This window comes from Scyliorhinus torazame, chromosome 18 (assembly GCF_047496885.1).
Source record: "Scyliorhinus torazame isolate Kashiwa2021f chromosome 18, sScyTor2.1, whole genome shotgun sequence".
In the NCBI taxonomy this organism is placed as follows: domain Eukaryota; kingdom Metazoa; phylum Chordata; class Chondrichthyes; order Carcharhiniformes; family Scyliorhinidae; genus Scyliorhinus; species Scyliorhinus torazame.
The window spans coordinates 23,609,403-23,632,561 of record NC_092724.1 but is presented as its reverse complement, the minus strand read 5'-3'; the positions used below and the strand labels follow the sequence as shown (position 1 = coordinate 23,632,561).

General features: G+C 52.2%; 1 protein-coding gene across 1 annotated transcript in view; it reads left to right on the top strand.

The window, feature by feature from the left end:
- Window positions 1-23,159, top strand: part of myo9b (myosin IXB) — a 183,428-nt gene that overhangs the window by 99,153 nt on the left and 61,116 nt on the right. Inside the window, exons 12-20 of the mRNA XM_072483924.1 lie at window positions 453-569; window positions 3,483-3,522; window positions 4,493-4,615; window positions 6,221-6,301; window positions 13,935-14,045; window positions 14,706-14,828; window positions 16,638-16,787; window positions 18,310-18,476; window positions 20,755-21,687. Coding sequence (XP_072340025.1) covers window positions 453-569; window positions 3,483-3,522; window positions 4,493-4,615; window positions 6,221-6,301; window positions 13,935-14,045; window positions 14,706-14,828; window positions 16,638-16,787; window positions 18,310-18,476; window positions 20,755-21,687 — 1,845 coding nt within the window. The remainder of the gene's footprint in view (window positions 1-452; window positions 570-3,482; window positions 3,523-4,492; window positions 4,616-6,220; window positions 6,302-13,934; window positions 14,046-14,705; window positions 14,829-16,637; window positions 16,788-18,309; window positions 18,477-20,754; window positions 21,688-23,159) is intronic.

Genomic DNA, 23,159 nt, shown 5'->3' with positions numbered 1-23,159 from the left:
CCGTGGAATTTAAACACTGAAGTAAGTAATGGTGAGAAATGGAATGCTTGAACCAGGAATGACTCCTGTTGGAATATTGCCTCATGGTCAAAGGCTTCCCATTTCAATATTTAACCCACTTCCAGAGACTAATATGGAGTGAAAGTAGTTTCCTATTAATAGATTAATCTAATAATACGTGTCTTGCCTTTTGAAATTGTTTTTGGGACGCGCCTAACCCCAGACAGCAGAAGAGTTGACCTCTTCCCAGCCGCGTACTGGGTTTTGGGAGGATTAAATAGGGCCACGGGAATGAGCATTGACAGTCTGCGGAGAGCCAATGGCTTTGGATCATGAGGTGATTGGCTGGCATGGGTGACGGCCCTGCTGATGACGTTTGTGCTCTATGGTGATTGGCCTCCTCACTAACTCTTCTCTCACATACTCTTTCTCTGCTGGGAATGACCTGTTAGTGAGATGCATGCCCAGTTGATGAGGAGTATTCGGAGATGGGCTGAGTACTGTGATGATACCCACATCCTCCTCAAACCTTTGAAAAGCCTCGAAAGATCCCACGCCCACTTCTGTGAGTTTTCTTTAAGCTGTCTTGCTTCCGCCTGCCCTGGCCCCTTCTCTTTAGACCAGTTTTCAGCTTTCCTTTTCTTTCCTCTGGGTGTAAAGATAATTTAGGCACCTCGGATGTGAATCCCTCTGATGTGTGACAGAGTGCGTAACAAATCAACTCGGAGACAAACCTCTGAGTATATCGGGCAGCTGCTCGAACTCTGTCCTTTCTCACCACTTGCCATGGTGAAGGGTGGAGTGACATGGGGATGGGGTGACAGAGCATTGATGGGCTTGTTTACGAGCTTCCTCTATCTGACCTGGATAGTGGGGAGGTGCCGAGAGCAGACACCAGTGATTGATGTGGTTACACCCAAGAGAAAGAAAGGAGGGCAGCAACTGTCTAAAGAGAAGATAGGAAGCCAGTGACCGAGGTCCACAGAGTGCAGGGATTGCTGAAAATCGACTCAAAATTAATGTTGCTTTACCATCTCACAGAATCATTTGGAAAGTTACAAAGCAGATCTGAACCTGGCGGCTGAGAAATCCTCGAGCTCACACCTGTTATATTACTGCCTACGCTCATCCCCAAATCCTGCTTTGCAATCTCTGAACACTGATTTGAGAAGTTGGTTTGCTTTCAGAATGACGGCTCACCCCCATGTTCTCTTCCCCCCCCATGTTCTCCTCCCCCCCCCCCATGTTTCTCTCTCCTCCCCCCCCCCATGTTCTCTCTCCCCCCCCCATGTTCTCTTTCCACCCCCCCATGTTCTCTTCCCCCCCCATGTTCTCTCTCCCCCCCCCATGTTCTCTCCCCCCTCCCCCCCCATGTTCTCTCCCCCGCCATGTTTCTCTTCCCCCCCCCATGTTCTCTTTCCCCCCCATGTTCTCTCTCTTCCCCCCCCCATGTTCTCTCTCTTCCCCCCCCATGTTCTCTCTCTCCCCCCCATGTTCTCTCCCCCCCCCCATGTTCTCCCCCCCCATGTTCTCCCCCCCCCCCCCATGTTCTCCCCCCCCCCCCCCATGTTCTCCCCCCCCATGTTATCCCCCGCCCCTTGTTCTCCCCCCCCACCTTGTTCTCCCCCCCCGCCATTCTCTCCCCACCGTTCTCTACCCCCGCCCCCGGTTTCCCTGTGGTTTGTATGTGGAGCACTCGGAAGGTGTGTGTGACGAAGAGCCCCATTGCTCAGCCAACCCCATTGCTCAGCGAACCCCATTGCTCAGCGAATCCCATTGCTCAGCGAACCCCATTGCTCAGCGAACCCCATTGCTCAGCGAACCCCATTGCCCAGCAAGCCCCATTGCTCAGCGAACCCCATTGCTCAGCGAACCCCATTGCTCAGCCAACCCCATTGCTCAGCGAATCCCATTGCTCAGCGAACCCCATTGCTCAGCCAACCCCATTGCTCAGCCAACCCCATTGCCCAGCGAACCCCATTGCCCAGCGAGCCCCATTGCCCAGCGAGCCCCATTGCCCAGCGAGCCCCATTGCCCAGCGAGCCCCATTGCCCAGCCAACCCCATTGCTCAGCCAACCCCATTGCTCAGCCAACCCCATTGCTCAGCCAACCCCATTGCTCAGCCAACCCCATTGCTCAGCGAACCCCATTGCTCAGCGAACCCCATTGCTCAGCGAACCCCATTGCGCAGCAAACCCCATTGCCCAGCAAGCCCCATTGCTCAGCGAACCCCATTGCTCAGCGAACCCCATTGCTCAGCCAACCCCATTGCTCAGCGAATCCCATTGCTCAGCGAACCCCATTGCTCAGCCAACCCCATTGCCCAGCGAGCCCCATTGCCCAGCGAGCCCCATTGCCCAGCGAGCCCCATTGCCCAGCGAGCCCCATTGCCCAGCGAGCCCCATTGCTCAGCCAACCCCATTGCTCAGCGAACCCCATTGCCCAGCGAGCCCCATTGACCAGCCAACCCCATTGCTCAGCGAACCCATTGCTCAGCGAACCCCATTGCTCAGCCAACCCCATTGCTCAGCCAACCCCATTGCCCAGCGAGCCCCATTGCCAGCGAGCCCCATTGCCCAGCGAGCCCCATTGCCCAGCGAACCCCATTGCCCAGCGAACCCCATTGCCCAGCGAGCCCCATTGCCCAGCCAACCCCATTGCTCAGCGAACCCCATTGCTCAGCGAACCCCATTGCCCAGCGAGCCCCATTGCTCAGCCAACCCCTTTGCTCAGCGAACCCCATTGCCCAGCGAACCCCATTGCCCAGCGAGCCCCATTGCCCAGCGAGCCCCATTGCCCAGCGAACCCCATTGCTCAGCGAACCCCATTGCCCAGCGAGCCCCATTGCCCAGCGAGCCCCATTGCCCAGCCAACCCCATTGTTCAGCGAACCCCATTGCTCAGCGAACCCCATTGCTCAGCGAACCCCATTGCCCAGCGAGCCCCATTGCTCAGCCAACCCCTTTGCTCAGCCAACCCCTTTGCTCAGCGAACCCCATGCCCAGCGAGCCCCATTGCTCAGCGAGCCCCATTGCCCAGCGAGCCCCATTGCTCAGCGAACCCCATTGCCCAGCCAACCCCATTGCTCAGCGAACCCCATTGCTCAGCCAACCCCTTTGCTCAGCGAACCCCATTGCCCAGCGAACCCCATTGCCCAGCGAGCCCCATTGCCCAGCGAGCCCCATTGCCCAGCGAGCCCCATTGCCCAGCGAGCCCCATTGCCCAGCGAGCCCCATTGCCCAGCGAGCCCCATTGCCCAGCGAGCCCCATTGCCCAGCGAGCCCCATTGCCCAGCGAGCCCCATTGCCCAGCGAGCCCCATTGCGCAGCGAACCCCTGCACTCTCAGGAGTGGAGATTTCAACCCTTCAGCAACTTGCTTTTTGCCTGTTAGTGCCTGACTCATGCTGCTGTGCTGATTGGACTAACCTGAGCGATGCCCTCGCAGAAAAACATTTTTAAAAACGCTTTGATATCTCCACAGGAAAAATAAAGGTTTGAAACAAAAGCTGATCATTCCCAAGGTAAATTATTTTTTTGAATATTTGCATCTTAAAATTTCTGAACATTACTGTTTGATAGTCAGGTCGGATCATGAGCTGTTGAGGTAGCTTTATACTCGAAATGTCAGAGAAGTCAGGTTCCTCAGTTTAATGCTGAAAGTTTAACTTGCTGGTGTAACTAAATAAATGTTGCCACAGTCCCAGATGACCATGGGATGTTTTCCCCTTTGGGGTGGGGTTACAGGGATAGGGTGGAGATGTGGGCTTGGGTGGGGTGCTCTTTCCAAGAGCTGGTGCAGACTTGATGGGCCGAATGGCCTCCTTCTGCACTGTAAATTCTATGAAATCTATGAGAGCTGACTGGTGGTGGTTTAACCTGAGGGTCACCGCACCTGAGGCGAGGGGCAAGGTTGAGAAGGCGGGGCCTTCATGAATAACCTCAGCCGGTACGGGGAATTGAACCCATGCTGTTGGCGTCACTCCACACCCCGAACCAGCCGGCCAGCCAACTGAGCTCATCGATGTCGCAGGCTCCAGTTTCCAGTGAGACCCACTCCCCGGTGATCTGATCTGGAGTTTCTGAATTCGGCAGAGACCGGGGCTGCTCCAGGAACCGGAACCCTTGCTGCCTTCATCACTGTGTCCGTGCTGCTGGGCCAGTGTTTAACCCCTCATGGCCTGAGCTCTGGAACGCAGCCCGAGATCTTTGTCTTGGGGCCGTGTGTAGGTCAAGACAGGGAGGACTTTAACAACCCAGTTGGATTTTAAGACAAAACAGCAGCTTTAGTGGTCCCAGACCATTATATTTATTCAAGTTGTATTCATGTTGTGCCCCGGTGGGTTTAATGCGTGAACAGTCAGTAGTTCAGCTAGTCTGAATCTTGTGGAACCAAACGTGTTATTGCTAATGTTTGGTAAATGTCGGTGTCTTCTGCATGGAACCAAACTCTCGCTGATTCCTTCTCTTCCCCCAATCATTATCCTTCTCCAGAAGCTGATCGACTCCAGTTCCTTAAAGCACATTGTCCGAATGACGTTGCACGATCGCACCACCAAGTCCCTGCTCCACATGCACAAGAAGAAGAAACCACCGAGTATCAGCGCACAATTCCAGGCAAGAACCGAACCCCGTGCTGTACCTGTCCTGGGAGTGTTTGATGGGGACAGTGTAGAGGGAGCTTTACTCTCTATCTAACCCCGTGCTGTACCTGTCCTGGGAGTGTTTGATAGGGACAGTGTAGAGGGAGGTTTACTCTGTATCTAACTCCGTGCTGGACCTGTCCTGGGAGTGTTTGATAGGGACAGTGTAGAGGGAGCTTTACTCTGTATCTAACTCCGTGCTGGACCTGTCCTGGGAGTGTTTGATGGGGACAGTGTAGAGGGAGCTTTACTCTGTATCTAACCCCGTGCTGTACCTGTCCTGGGAGTGTTTGATAGGGACAGTGTAGAGGGAGCTTTACTCTGTATCTAACTCCGTGCTGTACCTGTTCTGGGAGTGTTTGATAGGGACAGTGTAGAAGGAGCTTTACTCTGTATCTAACCCCATGCTGCACCTGTCCTGGGAGTGTCTGACGGGGACAGTGTAGAGGGAGCTTTACTCTGTATCTAACCCCGTGCTGTACCTGTCCTGGGAGTGTTTGATAGGGACAGTGTAGAGGGAGCTTTACTCTGTATCTAACTCCGTGCTGTACCTGTCCTGGGAGTGTTTGATAGGGACAGTGTAGAGGGAGCTTTACTCTGTATCTAACCCCGTGCTGTATCTGTCCTGGGAGTGTTTGATGGGGACAGTGTAGAGGGAGCTTTACTCTGTATCTAACCCCGTGCTGTATCTGGCCTGGGAGTGTTTGATGGGGACAGTGTAGAGGGAGCTTTACTCTGTATGTAATCCCATGCTGTACCTGTCCTTTGAGTGTTTGATGGGGACAGTGTAGAGGGAGCTTTACTCTGTATGTAATCCCATGCTGTACCTGTCCTGGGAGTGAGTGACGGAGACAGTGTAGAGGGAGCTTCACTCTGTATGTAATCCCATGCTGTACCTGTCCTGGGAGTGTTTGATGGGGACAGTGTAGAGGGAGCTTTACTCTGTATGTAATCCCATGCTGTACCTGTCCTGGGTGTTTGATGGGGACAGTGTAGGGGGAGTTTACTCTGTATCTAACCCCGTGCTGTATCTGTCCTGGGAGTGAGTGACGGAGACAGTGTAGAAGGAGCTTTACGCTGTATCTAACCCCGTGCTGTGCCTGTCCTGGGAGTGTTTGATGGGGACAGTGTAGAGGGAGCTTTACACTGTATCTAACCCCGTGCTGTATCTGTCCTGGGAGTGTTTGATGGGGACAGTGTAGAGGGAGCTTTACTCTGTATCTAACCCTGTGCTGTACCTGTCCTGGGTGTTTGATGGGGACAGTGTAGAGGGAGCTTTACTCTGTATGTAATCCCATGCTGTACCTGTCCTGGGAGTGTCTGACGGGGACAGTGGAGAGGGAGCTTTACTCTGTATCTAACCCCGCGCTGTACCTGTCCTGGGAGTGTTTGATGGGGACAGTGTAGAGGGAGCTTTACTCTGTATCTAACCCCGTGCTGTACCTGTCCTGGGAGTGTTTGATGGGGACAGTGTAGAGGGAGCTTCACTCTGTATCTAACCCCGTGAATGTCAATACTGGCAGCGAAAGGGTAAACGATTGTTGGGGAATATTGACATTGAGTGTGATTGGTGTTCCAGGCTTCTCTGAATAAACTGATGGAGACTCTGGGCAAAGCTGAGCCTTTCTTCATTCGATGCATCCGTTCAAATTCTAAGAAGGTGAGGAATATCCATGGAACCGAGTCTCTGTTTTTTCAATCTTTCCCTGAGATTTGGACAGCTGCCTTCTTGAACCGCTGCAGTCTGTGATATAGGCCCCCCCACAGTGCTGTCAGGGAGGGAGTTCCAGGATTTTGACCCAGCGACAGTGAAGGAGCGCTGATATATTTCCAAGTCAGGTATGGCTAGTGACTTGGAGGGGAACCTGCAGGTGGAGGTGTTCCCAGGTATCTGCTGCCCTTGTCCTTCTAGGTCAGGGCTTCCCAAGGGGTTAGGTTGTGATCCCTGGTGGGGCCACGTGACAAACAGTTGGAGTTGGAAGCTCTGAGGCAGATGTGGCTGTGTGGAGCTCCGTCTGAATGCTGACAGCATTGAGGCCCCTTTCAATCCTCAATATTTTGTGCGACTGGTGGTGAGGCAGATCTTTGAGGCTTGATCGCTGCTGTAAGAAAAAGCCCGTGAAAAGCTCGGTGTCTTCTTTTTCCAAGGGTGGAAGTGTCAATTACAAGGGGGCACAGGTTCAACGTGAGAGAGGGAAAGTTTAAGGGAGGAATGCAGGATAAGCTTTTCACGCAGAGAGTGGTGGGTGCTGAGAACGCGCTGCCAGAGGATGTGGTGGAAACAGGCGCATTAGCAACATTTAAGAGGCATCTGGATGGATACATGAATAGGGAGGAACGAGAGGGATACGGACCGAGTAAGGGCAGAAGGTGTTTTTCGAGTTAGGGCATCATGGTCGGCACGGGCTTGGAGGGCCGAAGGGCCTGTTCCTGTGCTGCACTTTTCTTTGTTCTTGAAGAAAGCTCAGCAGCTCACCCGACTGCCCCCCCCCTCCCTGCTCCCAGTCAGCAGGTGAAGATCCAATCCCCCCCACCTGCTTAAAAACTGTCGGCTCGCAAATCTTCACTCTGGGATTACACAGAATCTGGGGCATTAAAATGGTGTCACACCATTAAACAGCTTAGGGTGCACTGTCTGTTTAGGTGGTAGAGGTTTCAGGTTTGGAAGTTGCTGTCAAAGGAGGCTTGTTGAGTTGCTTCAGTGCATCTTGCAGATGGCACCCCCGGCTGCCATTGTACATTGGTGGCGGAAGGAAGGAATATTTATGCTGGGGTACTGTCATAGTATACACCAGTATATCATGGTTCAGACACACACTGATGGACACACAGCAAGACCAATCAACACACACAACACCGCAGCCAATCACCAGTTAGTGCATACTCACTATAAAGACAGAGGGCATCAGTTTTCCCGCTCATCCGGGATGCAGCCTCCTAGTAGGACAGAGCTTACAGCATAGATCTTCACCATGTGCTGAGTGCATAGACTGGTTAGGACAGGCAGAGGTCTTTAGTTTAATCTAACATCGTGTTAACCCAGAGTGAAAGTATGTTCAACAGTTTCTAACTTAATAAAATAGTGTTGTACTATTTTAAGTGTTGGTGGCCTGTTTGTGTTCCACGGATCCAGAGCACCCAACACATCATGATACCAGGAGTTGAGGGATGTGAGAACTTCTTAGACCTACCTGCAAGTGATCTGCCTTCCACCAGCATCCAGCCATCCTGCAAAATGGACAGCGTCCGCCCGCCGCCGCCGCTCCGCATCACCGGTAACCTAGGGGCCAACTGGAAGATATTCAAACAACGCTTCCAGCTCTACCTTGAAGCCACAGACCGGAAAGCTGCCTCAGACACCAGGAAGATCGCTCTCTTCCTATCCACGGCCGGGGAACATGCCATCCACATTTTCAATTCTCTCACCTTTGCTGATGGTGAAGATAAATCAAAATTCAAGACGGTCCTCCTTAAGTTTGACACTCACTGCAACATAGAGGTGAATGAAAGTTTTGAGTGCTATGTATTCCAACAGCGTTTGCAGGGTAAGGATGAACCTTTCCAGTCCTTTCTCACCCACCTCCGCATCCTTGCGCACTCCTGTAATTACGGCCCACCTCCGATTCCAAGATACGTGACCAGAACGTTTTCGGTGTTCAGTCAGACCCCCTACGCCAGCAGCTCCTCAAGGTAAAGCAGCTCACCCTAGCGACCGCCATCGAGACCTGCGTGCTACATGAACATGCTACTAGTCGGTATTCCCACATTCAAGAGGCTGAAACGGCGCGGCAAAGTCCCCGCGAGGCAGAACGGGTCCAAGCAATCGAGCAACTCCAGGGCCTCAGCCTGGATGAGGGCGGCCATTTTGCACACTTTTCGCATACTCCCGCGCTTGTGCGCACCGAACGAGGGGACATCGACGAACGTACTGCACAGGCACGCACCACGTACGGCCGCACCGCGCATGCGCGGTGGCGCAGCGAACGTACTGACGCTACAACGTGCGGCAACTGTGGCTCCGCCCACTTAAAGCGGCAATGTCCTGCCAAATCCCGACGATGCCTGCGATGTGGCAAACTTGGCCACTATGCTGCTTTATGCAGATCAGCTCAGCCTGCCAACTCTCGTCACTCCAGCCAGCCTCGCAGGAATGTCCGGGCCATTCAACCCACGGTCGCCGAGCCCGATTTGGACCTGCTACCCGATATTGACACCAAGGACCCAAAGACACCTTTTCGAGTCGGTATCGTTACAAAAAACAGGGTGTCCCCGAAGCAAAGAATCCAGCCTCTATCGGTATACAGCATCGATCCGGGCGATGAGTGGTGTGCCATCCTGACGGTCAACCGATCCCAAATACGATTCCGCCTGGACACCGGTGCCTCCGCCAATCTCATTGCGCGGTCTGACCTCCAAAGCCTTCGGGTCAAACCAGCCATCCTGCCATCAGCCTGCCAGCTATTAGATTATAATGGCAATGGCATTGCTGCCAGCGGCTCATGCTAACTTGAAATGATGCACAGGTCACGCAAAGCCATCCTTCCCTTTGAAATCGTGGGCTCCTCGAAAGCCTCCCTGCTTGGCTTGGCGCGCAGGCACGCAAGCTGTTGAACCTAGTTCAGAGAGTTCACTCTCTCTCTCCTGCTGACGCGTCTGCCTTTCAGGACACTGACTTCAGGGCGCAGCTCGACACCATTATCAACCAGTTCCACGACGTCTTCGAGGGCATGGGCACGCTCCCGTACACCTACAAGATTTTATTAAAACCGAATGCCACGCCTGTGGTGCACGCACCTCGCAGGGTCCCAGCACCCCTTAAGGACCGCCTCAAGCAGCAGCTGCAGGACCTCCAGAACCAAGGAGTGATTTCCAAAGCCACGGAACCGACAGACTGGCTCAGTTCCATGGTATGTGTAAAAAAGCCTTCCGCCGAATTGAGAATTTGCATTGATCCCAAGGATCTAAATTGCAATATTATGAGAGAGCACTATCCAATTCCCAAGCGCGAAAAGCTCACATGTGAGATGGCTCACGCCAAGCTCTTCACCAAACTCGACGCCTCAAAAGGATTCTGGCAAATCCAGCTCGACAAATCCAGCAGGAAACGTTTAACACCCCCTTTGGAAGATATTGTTACAACAGGATGCAGTTTGGGATCATGTCTGCTTCAGAAGTGTTTCATTATGGAACAAATGATGGATGGTATTGAAGGTGTTCGCGTCTATGTCGATGACATAATCATTTGGTCCACCACCCCACATGAGCATGTTAGTCGCCTCCAGCGCGTATTCAGACATATACATGAGCATGGCCTCCGCCTCAACAAGGCCAAATGCCCTTTTGGTCAGACAGAACTCAAGTTCCTCGGGGACCACATCTCCCAATTGGGTGTGCAGCCGGATGCGGACAAGGTAGCTGCCTTCACAGCTATGAAAACACCAGAGGACAAGAAGGCGGTCCTCCGATTTCTGGGCATGGTCAATGTTTTAGGGAAATTCATTCCTAACCTCACCTCTCATACCACGGCTCTCAGGAACCTGGTCAGGACGACGACAGACTCCCAATGGCTCCCTGCCCACGAGCGCGAATGGAGAGAACTCAAAACAAAACTGACCACGGCCCCGGCCTTAGCTTTCTTTGATCCAGCAAAGGAGACCAAAGTTTTGACCGATGCCAGTCAATCCGGCATTGGGGCAGTGCTCCTTCAACATGATGAGGCCTCATCATGGGCCCCCGTTGCATATGCGTCACGTGCGATGGCCCCACGGAGCAGCGCTACACACAGATAGAAAAGGAGTGCCTGGGCCTTCTGACCGGTGTGGTTAAGTTTCACGATTCTGTCTACGGACTTCCTCAATTCACCGTCGAGACCGACCATCGCCCGCCGGTCAATATAATACAGAAAGACTTGAACGACATGACGCCTCGCCTCCAGCGTATTCGTCTCAAGCTCCGGCGATATGACTTCCAGCTGGTCTACACCCCAGGCAAGGACCTCATCATTGCTGACACTCTCTCCAGGGCAGTCAACACTCCATGTGACCCAGCGGGATTTGTCTTCCAGGTTGACACCCATGTGGCATTCGCGGCCTCCAATCTGCCTGCCTCGGATGAACGCCTCGTCCAAATTCGCCGCGAGACGGCGGCTGACCCCTTGCTACAGCGTGTCACGCGCCACCTAACGGACGGGTGGCTCAAGGGCCAATACCCTCGATTCTATAATGTCAGAGATGATCTGGCGGTAGTAGACAGGGCTCTTCTAAAACTGGACCACATTGTCATCCCGCATAGCATGCGGCAACTTGTCCTGGAACAACTACACGAGGGCCACCTTGGCGTGGAAAAGTGCCGCCGACGGGCCCGAGAGGCAGTGTACTGGCCCGGCATTAATGAGGACATAGCCAACACAGAGCTCAACTGCCCCACTTGTCAGCGCTTCTAGCCGGCCCAACAACGTGAGACCCTGCAGCCCCATGAGTTGGTCACGTCACCATGGACCAAGGTGGGCATCGACCTGTTCCACGCGCTGGGTAGAGACTATGTCCAGATCGTGGACTACTTTTCGAATTACCCGGAGGTGATACGGTTGCACGACCTCACCTCATCTGCAGTCATTCGTGCATGTAAAGAAACCTTTGCTCGACACGGCGTCCCGCTCACGGTTATGTCAGACAATGGCCCCTGCTTCGCCAGCCAAGAATGGTCCAACTTTGCCAGGCGGTACAATTTTGCCCATGTGATGTCCAGTCCCCTGTACCCCCAATCCAACGGCAAAGCAGAGAAGGGAGTACATATCGTCAAACGGCTCCTGTGCAAGGCTGCCGATGCTGGGTCTGATTTCTACCTTGCCTTGCTGGCCTATCGCTCCGCCCACTGTCCACTGGCCTGTCGCCAACCCAGTTACTCATGAGTCGCACCCTGAGGACGACGGTGCCGTCCATCCATGTCCCAGACCTTGACCACGTTCCGGTCCTTCGCCGGATGCAGCTGTCTCGTGCACAGCACAAGGCGGCTCATGACTCCCGTGCAGCTGATCTCCCTGCTCCACGTCCTTCCGGATGGTGGCTGGTCTGCAACCGCTGTTGTCCTTTGGCAAGTCCCCCGCCCCCCCGCTCGTTCCTGGTTCGTCTACCGGATGGCTCTATTCTGCGCTGCAATTGACGCAACCTTCGTCTTGTTCCACGCTCTCCACGTGATCCTCCAGTGTCGCCTCGCCCTCCTGTTGACCCTGCCACGGACTATGCAGAGCTCCCTGTCACTCTGCCTCCCCCTGACTTTGACGCAGTCCAGCCCACTCCTGAACCGGCGGCTCTCGACCCACCCTTGAGGCGGTCAACCAGAATTTGTCGCCCACCTCAGAAACTAAATTTATGAACTTTTTGAATTTATGGACTCTCTGAATTGTTTTGTTGCTTTGTTTGATCGTTTCCCTGGTTTGTATATAGTGTTGATCTCGTTACTCTTGTTGCATACTGCTTCTCTGCACCAGGCACCTTCCCATGTAAATAGCTTAGTTCTCATGTACATAATCCTATAAATATGTCTTCGCACCCCACACGTAGTTCGGAACATTATCACAACACATTATTTATTGCCACACACATACATTTTTTTATAAAAGGGGGGATGTCATAATATACACCAGTATATCATGGTGCAGACACGCACACTGATGGACACACAGCAAGACCAATCAACACACACAACACCACAGCCAATCACCAGTTAGAGCACACTCACTATAAAGACAGAGGCCATCAGTTTTCCCGCTCATTTGGGATGCAGCCTCTCAGAAGGACAGAGCTTACAGCTTACGGCACAGATCTTCACCATGTGCTGAGTGCATAGACTGGTTAGGATAGGCATAGGTCTTTAGTTTAATCTAACATCGTGTTAACCCACAGTGAAAGTATGTTCAACAGTTTCTAGCTTAATAAGATAGTGTTGTACTATTTTAAGTGTTGGCGGCCTGTATGTGTTCCACGGATCCAGAGCACCCAACACATCAGGTACTGTACTCCAATGTTATACAGTGTCAGACCTGTCCCCAACAGTACTGTACTCCAGTGTTAAACAGTGACGGATCTGTCCCCACCAGTACTGTACCCCAGTGTTAAACAGTGACGGATCTGTCCCCACCAGTACTGTACCCCAGTGTTAAACAGTGACGGATCTGTCCCCACCAGTACTATACCCCAGTGTTATACAGTGACAGACCCGTCCCCACCAGTACTGCACCCCAGTGTTATACAGTGACAGACCCGTCCCCACCAGTACTGCACCCCAGTGTTATACAGTGACAGACCTGTCCCCACCAGTACTGTACCCCAGCGCGATACAGTGACAGACCTGTCCCCAGCAGTACTGTACCCCAGTGTTATACAGTGTCAGACCTGTCCCCCACCGGTACTGTACCCCAGTGTTATACAGTGACAGACCCGTCCCCACCAGTACTGTACCCCAGTGTTATACAGTGACAGGCCTGTCCCCACCAGTACTGTTCCCCAGTTTTATATAGTGACAGACCCATTCCCACCAGTACTGTATCCCAGTGTTATACAGTGACAAACCTGTCCCCACCAGTACTGTATCCCAGTGTTATACAGTGACAGACCCGTCCCCACCAGCACTGTACCCCAGTGTTATACAGTGACAGACCCGTCCCCACCAGTACTGTATCCCAGTGTTATACAGTGACAGACCCGTCCCCACCAGTACTGTACCCCAGTGTTATACAGTGACAGACCCGTCCTCACCAGTACTGTACCCCAGTGCTATACAGTGACAGACCCATCCCCACCAGTACTGTACCTCAGTGTTATACAGTGACAGACCCGTCCTCACCAGTACTGTACCCCAGTGTTATACATTCACAGACCCGTCCCCACCAGTACTGTACCCCAGTGTTATACAGTGACAGACCCATCCCCACCAGTACTGTACCCCAGTGTTATACAGTGACTGACCCGTTCCCACCAGTACTGTACCCGTTCCCACCAGTACTGTACCCCAGTGTTATACAGGGACAGACCCGTCTCCGGTTCTGTTGTGCTTTGAGACAAACTTTAATGTGACCCAGACTCTACCAGCTGCACTGAGCTTCAGTGAGGAAACTCTATGACCAATGGGAAGATGACAGCGGTGTGTTCCACTGAAATTCTCCTCATGTCTGTGGCTCTCAGTCATGCCACATGTGTGTGTGTGTGTATGCGTGTGTATATGCTTGCGCACAAGGCGTGTGTGTGTCCAAGTGCGCACTACTCGCCTGGTGACCATGTGTTTGTCCCCCTCAGTTGGAACTTTGTTTTGACGATGAGCTGGTTCTGCAGCAGCTGAAGTACACGGGAATGCTGGAGACTGTTCGCATCCGTCGATCTGGGTACAGTGCCAAGTACACCTTCCAGGTATGGGCAAGGGGCAGAGGAGTGAGCAAGGCGGCCCACGTAGTCTTATGTGCTCCTGTGGAATCTGTCCCGCAGTGAGAGTGTCATTCATGTAACAAAATATACCAGTGCGCTTTGTGTTTTAGAACAAAATTTGACTCTGAGCCACATCAGGAGGTCCTAGAACAGGCGACCAGAACCTTGGTCAAGAAGATCTAATCCAAAGAGCTCTTAAACGGGGATATGTCGGGTGGGAATTCCAGAGCTCGGGTCCCTGGCACATGAAGGCACAGCCGCCTGTGGTGCATCAATTAAAACCGGGGATGCTCTAGGGGCCAGGATTGGAGGAACACCGAGATTCAAGGACTGAAGGAATTTACAGAGGTCGGGAGGGCGATGCTGTGGAGGGTGTCGAAAACGAGGCTGAGAATTTTCAACTCAACACGTTGCTTAACCGGGAATTACTATAGATCGACAAGCGAGGAGGCGAAAGGTGAAAGACTCAGCAGTTGTGACACTCACAGCAGAATTGTGAAGGAGCTCCGGTTTACAGAACGGAAAACGAGGGAGACCTGTGAGGATGTGTGTTGAGCTGGTTACCCCAGAGAGAGAGAGAGTCTTTGTGACAGTGCAGTGTGATGTTAACCTCAGTCAGTCACTTCTGGCTCCTTTGTGTTGCAGGAATTCATGGATCACTTCCGGGTTTTGCTTCCTAAGAATTCCGAACCAGTGCAGAAATTGATTGACGACTTGTTCAACAGGCTGGAGTTGGACAGAAGCAACTGTCAGATTGGGAAAACCAAGGTACCGATTAACCAGCCAGGCCTCAACTGGCAATGTGTTGTAGAATATTCTAGAGCAGGAGCCAGCAGTGAGATGCAACGTAGCCTACGGCTGTCCTTTCCTAGGTTCTGGTCAAGATTGGCACAGGGCATTGGGTGCTGCTGCCATTTGGGCCCCTCACTGACCCCCCACCTAGTGGTTAGGAATGGTAGCGGAGCTTTTCAGTTTCCTCAGAAAATCCAACCGGATCCACCAAATCCCCATTGATCACGTTCAAGAAGAGAAATGACAGCAATTGTGTAAAAATAAAATGCAGAACGGAGGATTTCGGGGAAAACGGAAATGCATCGTCCGTAGCTGACGCAATCTGAAAATGTTGACCCAAAGCTCAGCCTGCAGATTATTCCGAGTTGTGGAATGTCAGGGGGCTCTCGGACAGTGGCTCAACATCACTGAGAATCTCGGGATGTGGATTGAGAAAATCGGCTGGAACTGAAAATGGGGGAAAAAAAAAATGAAAATGGCTTATTGTCACGGGTAGGCTTCAATGAAGTTACTGTGAAAAGCCCCTAGTCGCCACATTCCGGCACCTGTTCGGGGAGGCTGGTACGGGAATCGAACCGTGCTGCTGGCCTGCCTTGTTCTGCTTTAAAAGCCAGCGATGTAGCCCAGTGAGCTAAACCAGCCCCTACTGCTCTTGATTATGGAGCATTGATCTTTTAATTTAATCGCAGGATGTGGGTTTCGCTGGCTGGGCCAGAATTTATTGTCCATCGCAATTTGCCCCTCGAGAAGGTGGTGGTGAGTCGCCTTCTTGAACCTTGGCAGTCCATGTGGTGTATGCACGCCCACAGTGCTGTTACAGTACGAAGTCTTACAACACCAGGTTAAAGTCCAACAGGTTTGTTTCAAACACGAGCTTTCGGAGCGCTGCTCCTTCCTCAGGTGAATGAAGAGGTCTGTTCCAGAAAGATAGATACAGACAGATTCAAAGATGCAAGACAATGCTTAGAATGCGAGCATTAGCAGGTATTTAAGTCTTTACAGATCCAGAGATAGGAGATTAGTGTGCCCACATGAGTGCGGCCTCAACCGGGACCTGGGATTCATGTTGCATTACATTCATCCCCCACCATCTGGCCTGCGAAATCCTACCAACTGTCCTGGCTTGAGACAATTCACACCTCTTCAACCTGGGGTTACCCCATCTCTGGATCTGTAAAAACTTAAATACCTGCAAATGCTCGCATTCTAAGCATTGTCTGGCAGCTTTGAATCTGTCTATATATATGTTTCTGATACATACCTCTTCATTCACCTGAGGAAGGAGCAGCGCTCCAAAAGCTAGTTTGAAACAAACCTGTTGGACTTTAACCTGGTGTTGCAAGACTTCCTACTGTGCTCACCCCAGTCCAACACCGGCATCTCCACATCGCAACAGTGCTGTTAGAGAGGGAGTTCCAGGATTTTGACCCAGCGACAGTGAAGGAACAAACGATATATTTCCAAGTCACGATGATGAGTGACTTGGAGGGGAGCCTCCAGGTGGTGGTGTTCCCATGTGCCTGCCCCTCTTGACCTCCTAGACGGTAGTGATCGTGGGTTTGAAAGGTGCTGCCGAAGGAGCCTTGGCGAGTTGCTGCAGTCCATCTTATCGATGGTACACACGGCTGCCACTGTGCGTCAGTGGTGGAGGGAGCGAATGTTCAGCCAACTTTTCTATCAGTCAGATTTTGGGCTGACCCCCATTGAGCATTGATCCATCTTGATTGTGTCTGTGTGTTGAAGTTGCTGTGCTTGATATTATTGTCCATCCACTCCCCCACCTAGGTTTTTATGAAGGAAACTGAACGTCAGAAACTTCAGGATGTTTTGCACAGGGAAGTGATCCGGAAAATCCTGCTCCTGCAGACCTGGTTCCGGGGAATCCTGGAAAGGAGGAGGTTCCTGAAGATGAGACAAGCTGCCATCACCATTCAGGTGCGTGAGCCCCATCAATTAATGGAAGGTGGCTGGAGATATATTAATCCGAAAATATAAACTATTTTACACAATAACTATATCTTTACAGATTCGTAAGGATATCACAAATGACAAAACCTAAAGGGTTGTGAAACCTCATTGGAAATGCAGGCATCTTTTTAAGAGAAACCAAAACTCAAGTCACCCTTTCATAAAACACACATATAGAAATATAAATTAAACTTGAATTCAGACCATATCTTATTGTTAGCACCCACTAAATACAAATATAACTTACTTCAAACTATCTCTATTTCATAACAATTCAAAGTCTACATATCAACAGTCACTACCCCCTACCCCCAGTGACAGTCACTGTCTAAGTGACATTCACTGCGTGTCTGTACAGGGTCACTGTTTATTCAGGGTAAGGATCACTCACTGTGTAACTGTACAGAGTCACTGTTTATTCAGGGTAAGGATCACTCACTGTGTAACTGTACAGAGTCACTGTTTATTCAGGGTAAGGATCACTCACTGTGTAACTGTACAGAGTCACTGTTTATTCAGGGTGAGGATCACTCACTGTGTAACTGGTAACTGTACAGACTAACTGTTTATTCAGGGTGAGGATCACTGACTGTGTAACTGTACAGAGTCACTGTTTATTCAGGGTAAGGATCACTCACTGTGTAACTGTACAGAGTCACTGTTTATTCAGGGTAAGGATCACTCACTGTGTAACTGTACAGAGTCACTGTTTATTCAGGGTAAGGATCACTCACTGTGTAACTGTACAGAGTCACTGTTTATTCAGGGTAAGGATCACTCACTGTGTAACTGTACAGAGTCACTGTTTATTCAGGGTAAGGATCACTCACTGTGAAACTGTACAGAGTCACTGTTTATTCAGGGTGAGGATCACTCACTGTGTAACTGGTAACTGTACAGAGTAACTGTTTATTCAGGGTGAGGATCACTGACTGTGTAACTGTACAGAGTCACTGTTTATTCAGGGTAAGGATCACTCACTGTGTAACTGTACAGAGTCACTGTTTATTCAGGGTAAGGATCACTCACGGTGTAACTGTACAGAGTCACTGTTTATTCAGGGTAAGGATCACTCACTGTGTAACTGTACAGAGTCACTGTTTATTCAGGGTGAGGATCACTCACTGTGTAACTGGTAACTGTACAGACTAACTGTTTATTCAGGGTGAGGATCACTGACTGTGTAACTGTACAGAGTCACTGTTTATTCAGGGTAAGGATCACTCACTGTGTAACTGTACAGAGTCACTGTTTATTCAGGGTAAGGATCACTCACTGTGTAACTGTACAGAGTCACTGTTTATTCAGGGTAAGGATCACTCACTGTGTAACTGTACAGAGTCACTGTTTATTCAGGGTAAGGATCACTCACTGTGTAACTGTACAGAGTCACTGTTTATTCAGGGTGAGGATCACTCACTGTGTAACTGTACAGAGTCACTGTTTATTCAGGGTGAGGGTCACTAATCTGACTGATCTCTCTCTCCAGGCTTACATCCGCTCCTACCTGGTGAGGTTGGCCTTACAAAGACACAGCGCCGCGAGTGTGATCCAGTCGGTCTGGAAGGGCCATGTGCAAAGACAAGCATATAAGAAGCAGGTGAATGCGGTCTCACTGTGCCAGGCTGCAAGTCGTGGGTATCTGGCACGGAAAAGGTAAGTGTTAATAAAAGCACTCACTTGAGTTGTTCCAGGTTTAAGTGGTTGGCCATTGCTGTCTGAACTCTCACCTCTGGGGGGCTACAAATCTGCCCAACCTACTAAATACATAATGCTGATTTTTATTTGCTAATCTCACGCCCCCTCAGTCTCACCGGAGGCTATTCAGCCCCTTCAGCCTCTTTCTACCGTTCTGTTCAATCTTGACTGACCTATATCTTAAAATCCATTTACTTTCCTTGGCTGTGTTTCCTGACTGGACCCCTGAATGGCCGGGTTCGAATTTTAAAATTATTGCTCTTTATTGTAGATTCCTCATCTCGAGGGAATAGTCTCCATTGATTCTGCCGGCCACCACAGACGCCAGCTGCATTTCCATTCTCTCTGGCCAGCTGTGTTCTCCTCCCTCTCCAGCCACCTTCATGGGCACAGACCTCAGCTGTCCTGGGCCCACATTCTGGAATTCTGGCTATTCGGCACTTTTACTCCTTCAGAATCCACCTCCTGGATGACTCTGGCCACCTCCCCCACAGTTACCTCTGTCCAATCTTTGTTCCCTGACTTATTGCTGTGTAATCCTAGCTGCTGTTGATGTTCAGTTGGCTCACAAGTTTATTGTGCGCCTCTGTACTTCCACTGGCACCGTAAGGGCGTAGGAGCAGACGGGCAGCACGGTGGCGCAGTGGTTAGCCCTGCTGCCTCACGGCGCCGAGGTCCCAGGTTCGATCCCGGCTCTGGGTCACTGTCCGTGTGAAGTTTGCACATTCTCCCCGTGTTTGCGGTCCCCCCCCCCCCCAAAGATGTGCCGCTTAGGTGGATTGGCGACGCTAAATTGCCCTTTAATTGGAAAATATGAATTGGTACTCTAAATTTTTTTTTTAAATAGGAGCAGGAGTAACCCATCAAGCCGTCTCCACCATTCAATGCGTTCGTGTCATCTGCAAGCGTATGTGGAATGAGCTGTCCGAGGAAGTGGTTGAGGCAGAGATATTGACAACATTTAAAAGGCAATTGGACAGATACATGGATAGGAAAGGTTTGGAGGGATATGGGGCAAATGCAGGCAAATGGGGTTAGCTTGGATGGGCTTTTTGGTTGGTATGGACCAGTTGGGCCGAAGGGCCTGTCTCCATACCATAGATTCTATGATTCTATGAACCTGTACTTCCACCTGGTTTTGCGTCGTCTGCAAACTTGGACATATTGCATTTAAGACCTGGACAACTTCAGGCTTGAGCTGTTACATGGCAAGTAACATTCGTGCCACACAAGTGCCAGGCAATGACCACCTCCAATAAGACAGAATCCAACCATCTCCTCTTGCCATTCAATGGCATTACCCCATCATTCGCTGTCATCATCCTGGGGGGTCACCATTGAGCGGACACTGAACTGGACTAGCCATATTAATTATGTGGTTACAAGAGCAGGTTGGAGGCTAGGAATCCTACGACGAGTCGCTCACTTCCTGTCTTCCCAAAGTCTGTCCACCATCTGCAAGGTACAAGTCAAGAATGTGATGGAATACGTGAGCTCGAACTCCAGGGGTACTGAGGGAGTGCTGCACTGTTGGAGTGTCGTCTCTTTCTGCCCTCTGGTATGCGTGAAAGATCCCAAGGCACTTACTGAGGAAGTAAAATGGGGTTCCTGCCGGGGATTCTGGGATCAATAATTATTCCTCAGCCAACAACATTGAAACAGATTGTCTGACCAATCTGGCAAGGGCAGCACGGTGGCATTGTGGATAGCTCAATTGCTTCACAGCTCCAGGGTCCCAGGTTCGATTCCCGGCTTGGGTCACTGTCTGTGCGGAGTCTGCACATCCTCCCCGTGTGCGTGGGTTTCCTCCGGGTGCTCCGGTTTCCTCCCACAGTCCAAAGACGTGCGGGTTAGGTGGATTGGCCATGCTAAATTGCCCATAGCGTCCAAAATTGCCCTTAGTGTTGGGTGGGGTTACTGGGTTGTGGGGATAGGGTGGAGATGTTGACCTTGGGTAGGGTGCTCTTTCTAAGAGCCAGTGCAGACTCAATGGGCCGAATGGCCTCCTTCTGCATTGTAAATTCTATGATACTATGATAATCACATTGCAGTTTGTGGGATTGTACTCTGTACAAATTGGCTGTCTCGACGTTACAACAGGTGACTACACTTTGTCACCTGTAAAAGTACCTTGGGTCATCACAGGGTTGTGAAAGGCACCATAGAAATGTACGTTTGTTCTTTTCCCCCATTGCACTATCCAAACGCCCTCTTCCAATGTTTGTTTTGGCTGCAGGGTCCGTTCAATACGTGAGGAGCAGCAGACAGCACGGGACGAAGCTGAGCTCCGAGAACATGAGATGCAGGCCAAGGAGCGGGAGCGGGATTCTGTCCAATCCCAGTCTGCAGCTGACCAGGACACTGAGGTGGTCGAAGGGATTGAGTCCTCCCTGGAACTGTCACCATCCACGGAAGGAGTTGGCCCGGCAGAGTCACAGGCACTCCAGGGAAACCTCGTCTCCCCCCAGAAAACCTCGTCAGAGGGCATGGAGAGGTCGAGCTCGAATCGGGAGAAACGGGAAAATCGGCGGATGCGTGGTTTGGAGCATGACAAATTCCAGAGACAGTGGGCATCACCCACCCCTCAGGACGGGCCCTTGGCAACCGCTGCATTTGACCGGCCAGTTAAAACACTCGAGATTGTGGAAAAGATGGCGCAGACCGCCAGCGCTATGGTTCAGGGAGAGGTCAAGGGGCAACAGGGCAATCGACCTTTGGGGGACGAACGGACAGAGAATGCCACTTCCCCAGAAAGGCCGAGTGGGACCACGTTAATTCAGAGTGTGGAATGGGACAAGCAGCTGGACAGGAGTTCGGTCAACAACAGTGACACGGAGGAAGCCGTGAGAAAGCACAGCAAAAATACACTGAGAAGCCCTCAGCTGAAGAGGCCACAAAGCCTTCCGTTGATCACTGCTGAGACTGTGCTGGCCAAGAAGACATCAGCAGAAACGGCTCAGTCCCAAACTGCTGCTCTGGACGCAAACAGTGGCCAGATACCCGAAGAAGGGTCAGATAGTCCCGGATCCTCACAGGGAGCCATCCACCGGTATAATGACCAAGGGAAACTGAGAAACAAGGCGGAGAAGTGGAAAGATCGGCGGCACTATGAGCTCATTCGCCCAGTGACAGAGAAGAAAGAAAATCACCCTCCACTGACCACCACGCAGTAAGAATCAAACGTGCAGGCTCCTGGTGCCTCTGGGGTCTGGTGGGGGGGGCCTGGGGAAGCTGAGTTGGATTGGGCCTTGGAAGTGAGGGAATTGGTTAGACCAGCTTTGGGGCAGCTGGGATTGGCAGGGGTGCTGGTTTGTGTCAGGCCTGGGGCTTCTTCTGGCTGCGGGTTTATTTGCATCATCACAATCCACGATCAGAGAGTGGATGTGATTTGGCAGCGAGGGGCGAGATTCCCAGCTTTCCTCCATTTCCCACCCACTGTTAATGGGTCCATGGTGGGTGTCTGGATTAGATCAATAATCAAAAACAACCTGCCTCATTTTAATCGATGAAATTGAGAACATCCAGCTAACAGTGGAGTGGGAAATAGGATGGATTCAGACTAGTTTCATATTGATCCTGTATCTACCGCTTATAACCAGGCATGTTAATGTAAGGAGTATTAATTATATCAATCCCTGCTCATTGTCCTCTCTTGTCACCCCTCTCTCTTTCTCCCTCACACCCTTCCCTTCTCTTTCCCTTCTCTTTCCCCCTCCCTCTTTCCCTTCTCTTTTCCTCTCCCTCTTTCCCTCTCTCTCTTTCCCTCTCTCTCTTTCCCTTCTCTTTTCCCCTCCCCTTTCCCCCTCCCCTTTTTCCCTCCCCTTTCCCCTCCCCCTTTCCCCCTCCCCCTCCCCCTTTCCCCCCTCCCCCTTTCCCCCTCCCCCTTTCCCCCTCCCCCTTTCCCCCTCCCCCTTTCCCCCTCCCCCTTTCCCCCTCCCCCTCCCCCTTTCCCCCTCCCCCTTTCCCCCTCCCCTTTCCCCCTCCCCCTCCCCTTTCCCCCTCCCCCTCCCCTTTCCCCCTCCCCTCCCCCTTTCCCTCCTCCCCCTCCCCCTTTCCCCCCTCCCCCCCCCTTTCCCCCTCCCCCCTCCCCCCCTTCCCCCCCTCCCCCTTTCCCCCCTCCCCCATCCCCCCCCTTCCCCCCTCCCCCCTCCCCCCCTTCCCCCTCCCCCCTTTCCCCCCTCCCCCTCCCCCCTCCCCCTTCCCCCCTCCCCCCTCCCCTTCCCCCCTCCCCCCCTCCCCCTTCCCCCCTCCCCCTTCCCCCTCCCCCTTCCCCCCTCCCCCTTCCCCCTCCCCCTTTCCCCCTCCCCCTTTCCCCCCTCCCCCTTTCCCCCTCCCCCTTTCCCCCCCTCCCCCTTTCCCCCCTCCCCCTTTACCCCCCTCCCTCTTTACCCCTCCCTCTTTCCCCCCTCCCTCTTTTCCCCCTCCCTCTTTTTCCCCCTCCCTCTTTCCCCCCTCCCTCTTTCCCCCCTCCCTCTTTCCCCCCTCCCTCTTTTCCCCCTCCCTCTTTTCCCCCTCCCTCTTTCCCCCCCTCCCTCTTCCCCCCCTCCCTCTTCCCCCCTCCCTCTTCCCCCCCCCCTCCCTCTTCTCCCCCCCCCCTCCCTCTTCTCCCCCCCCTCCCTCTTCCCCCCCCCTCCCTCTTCC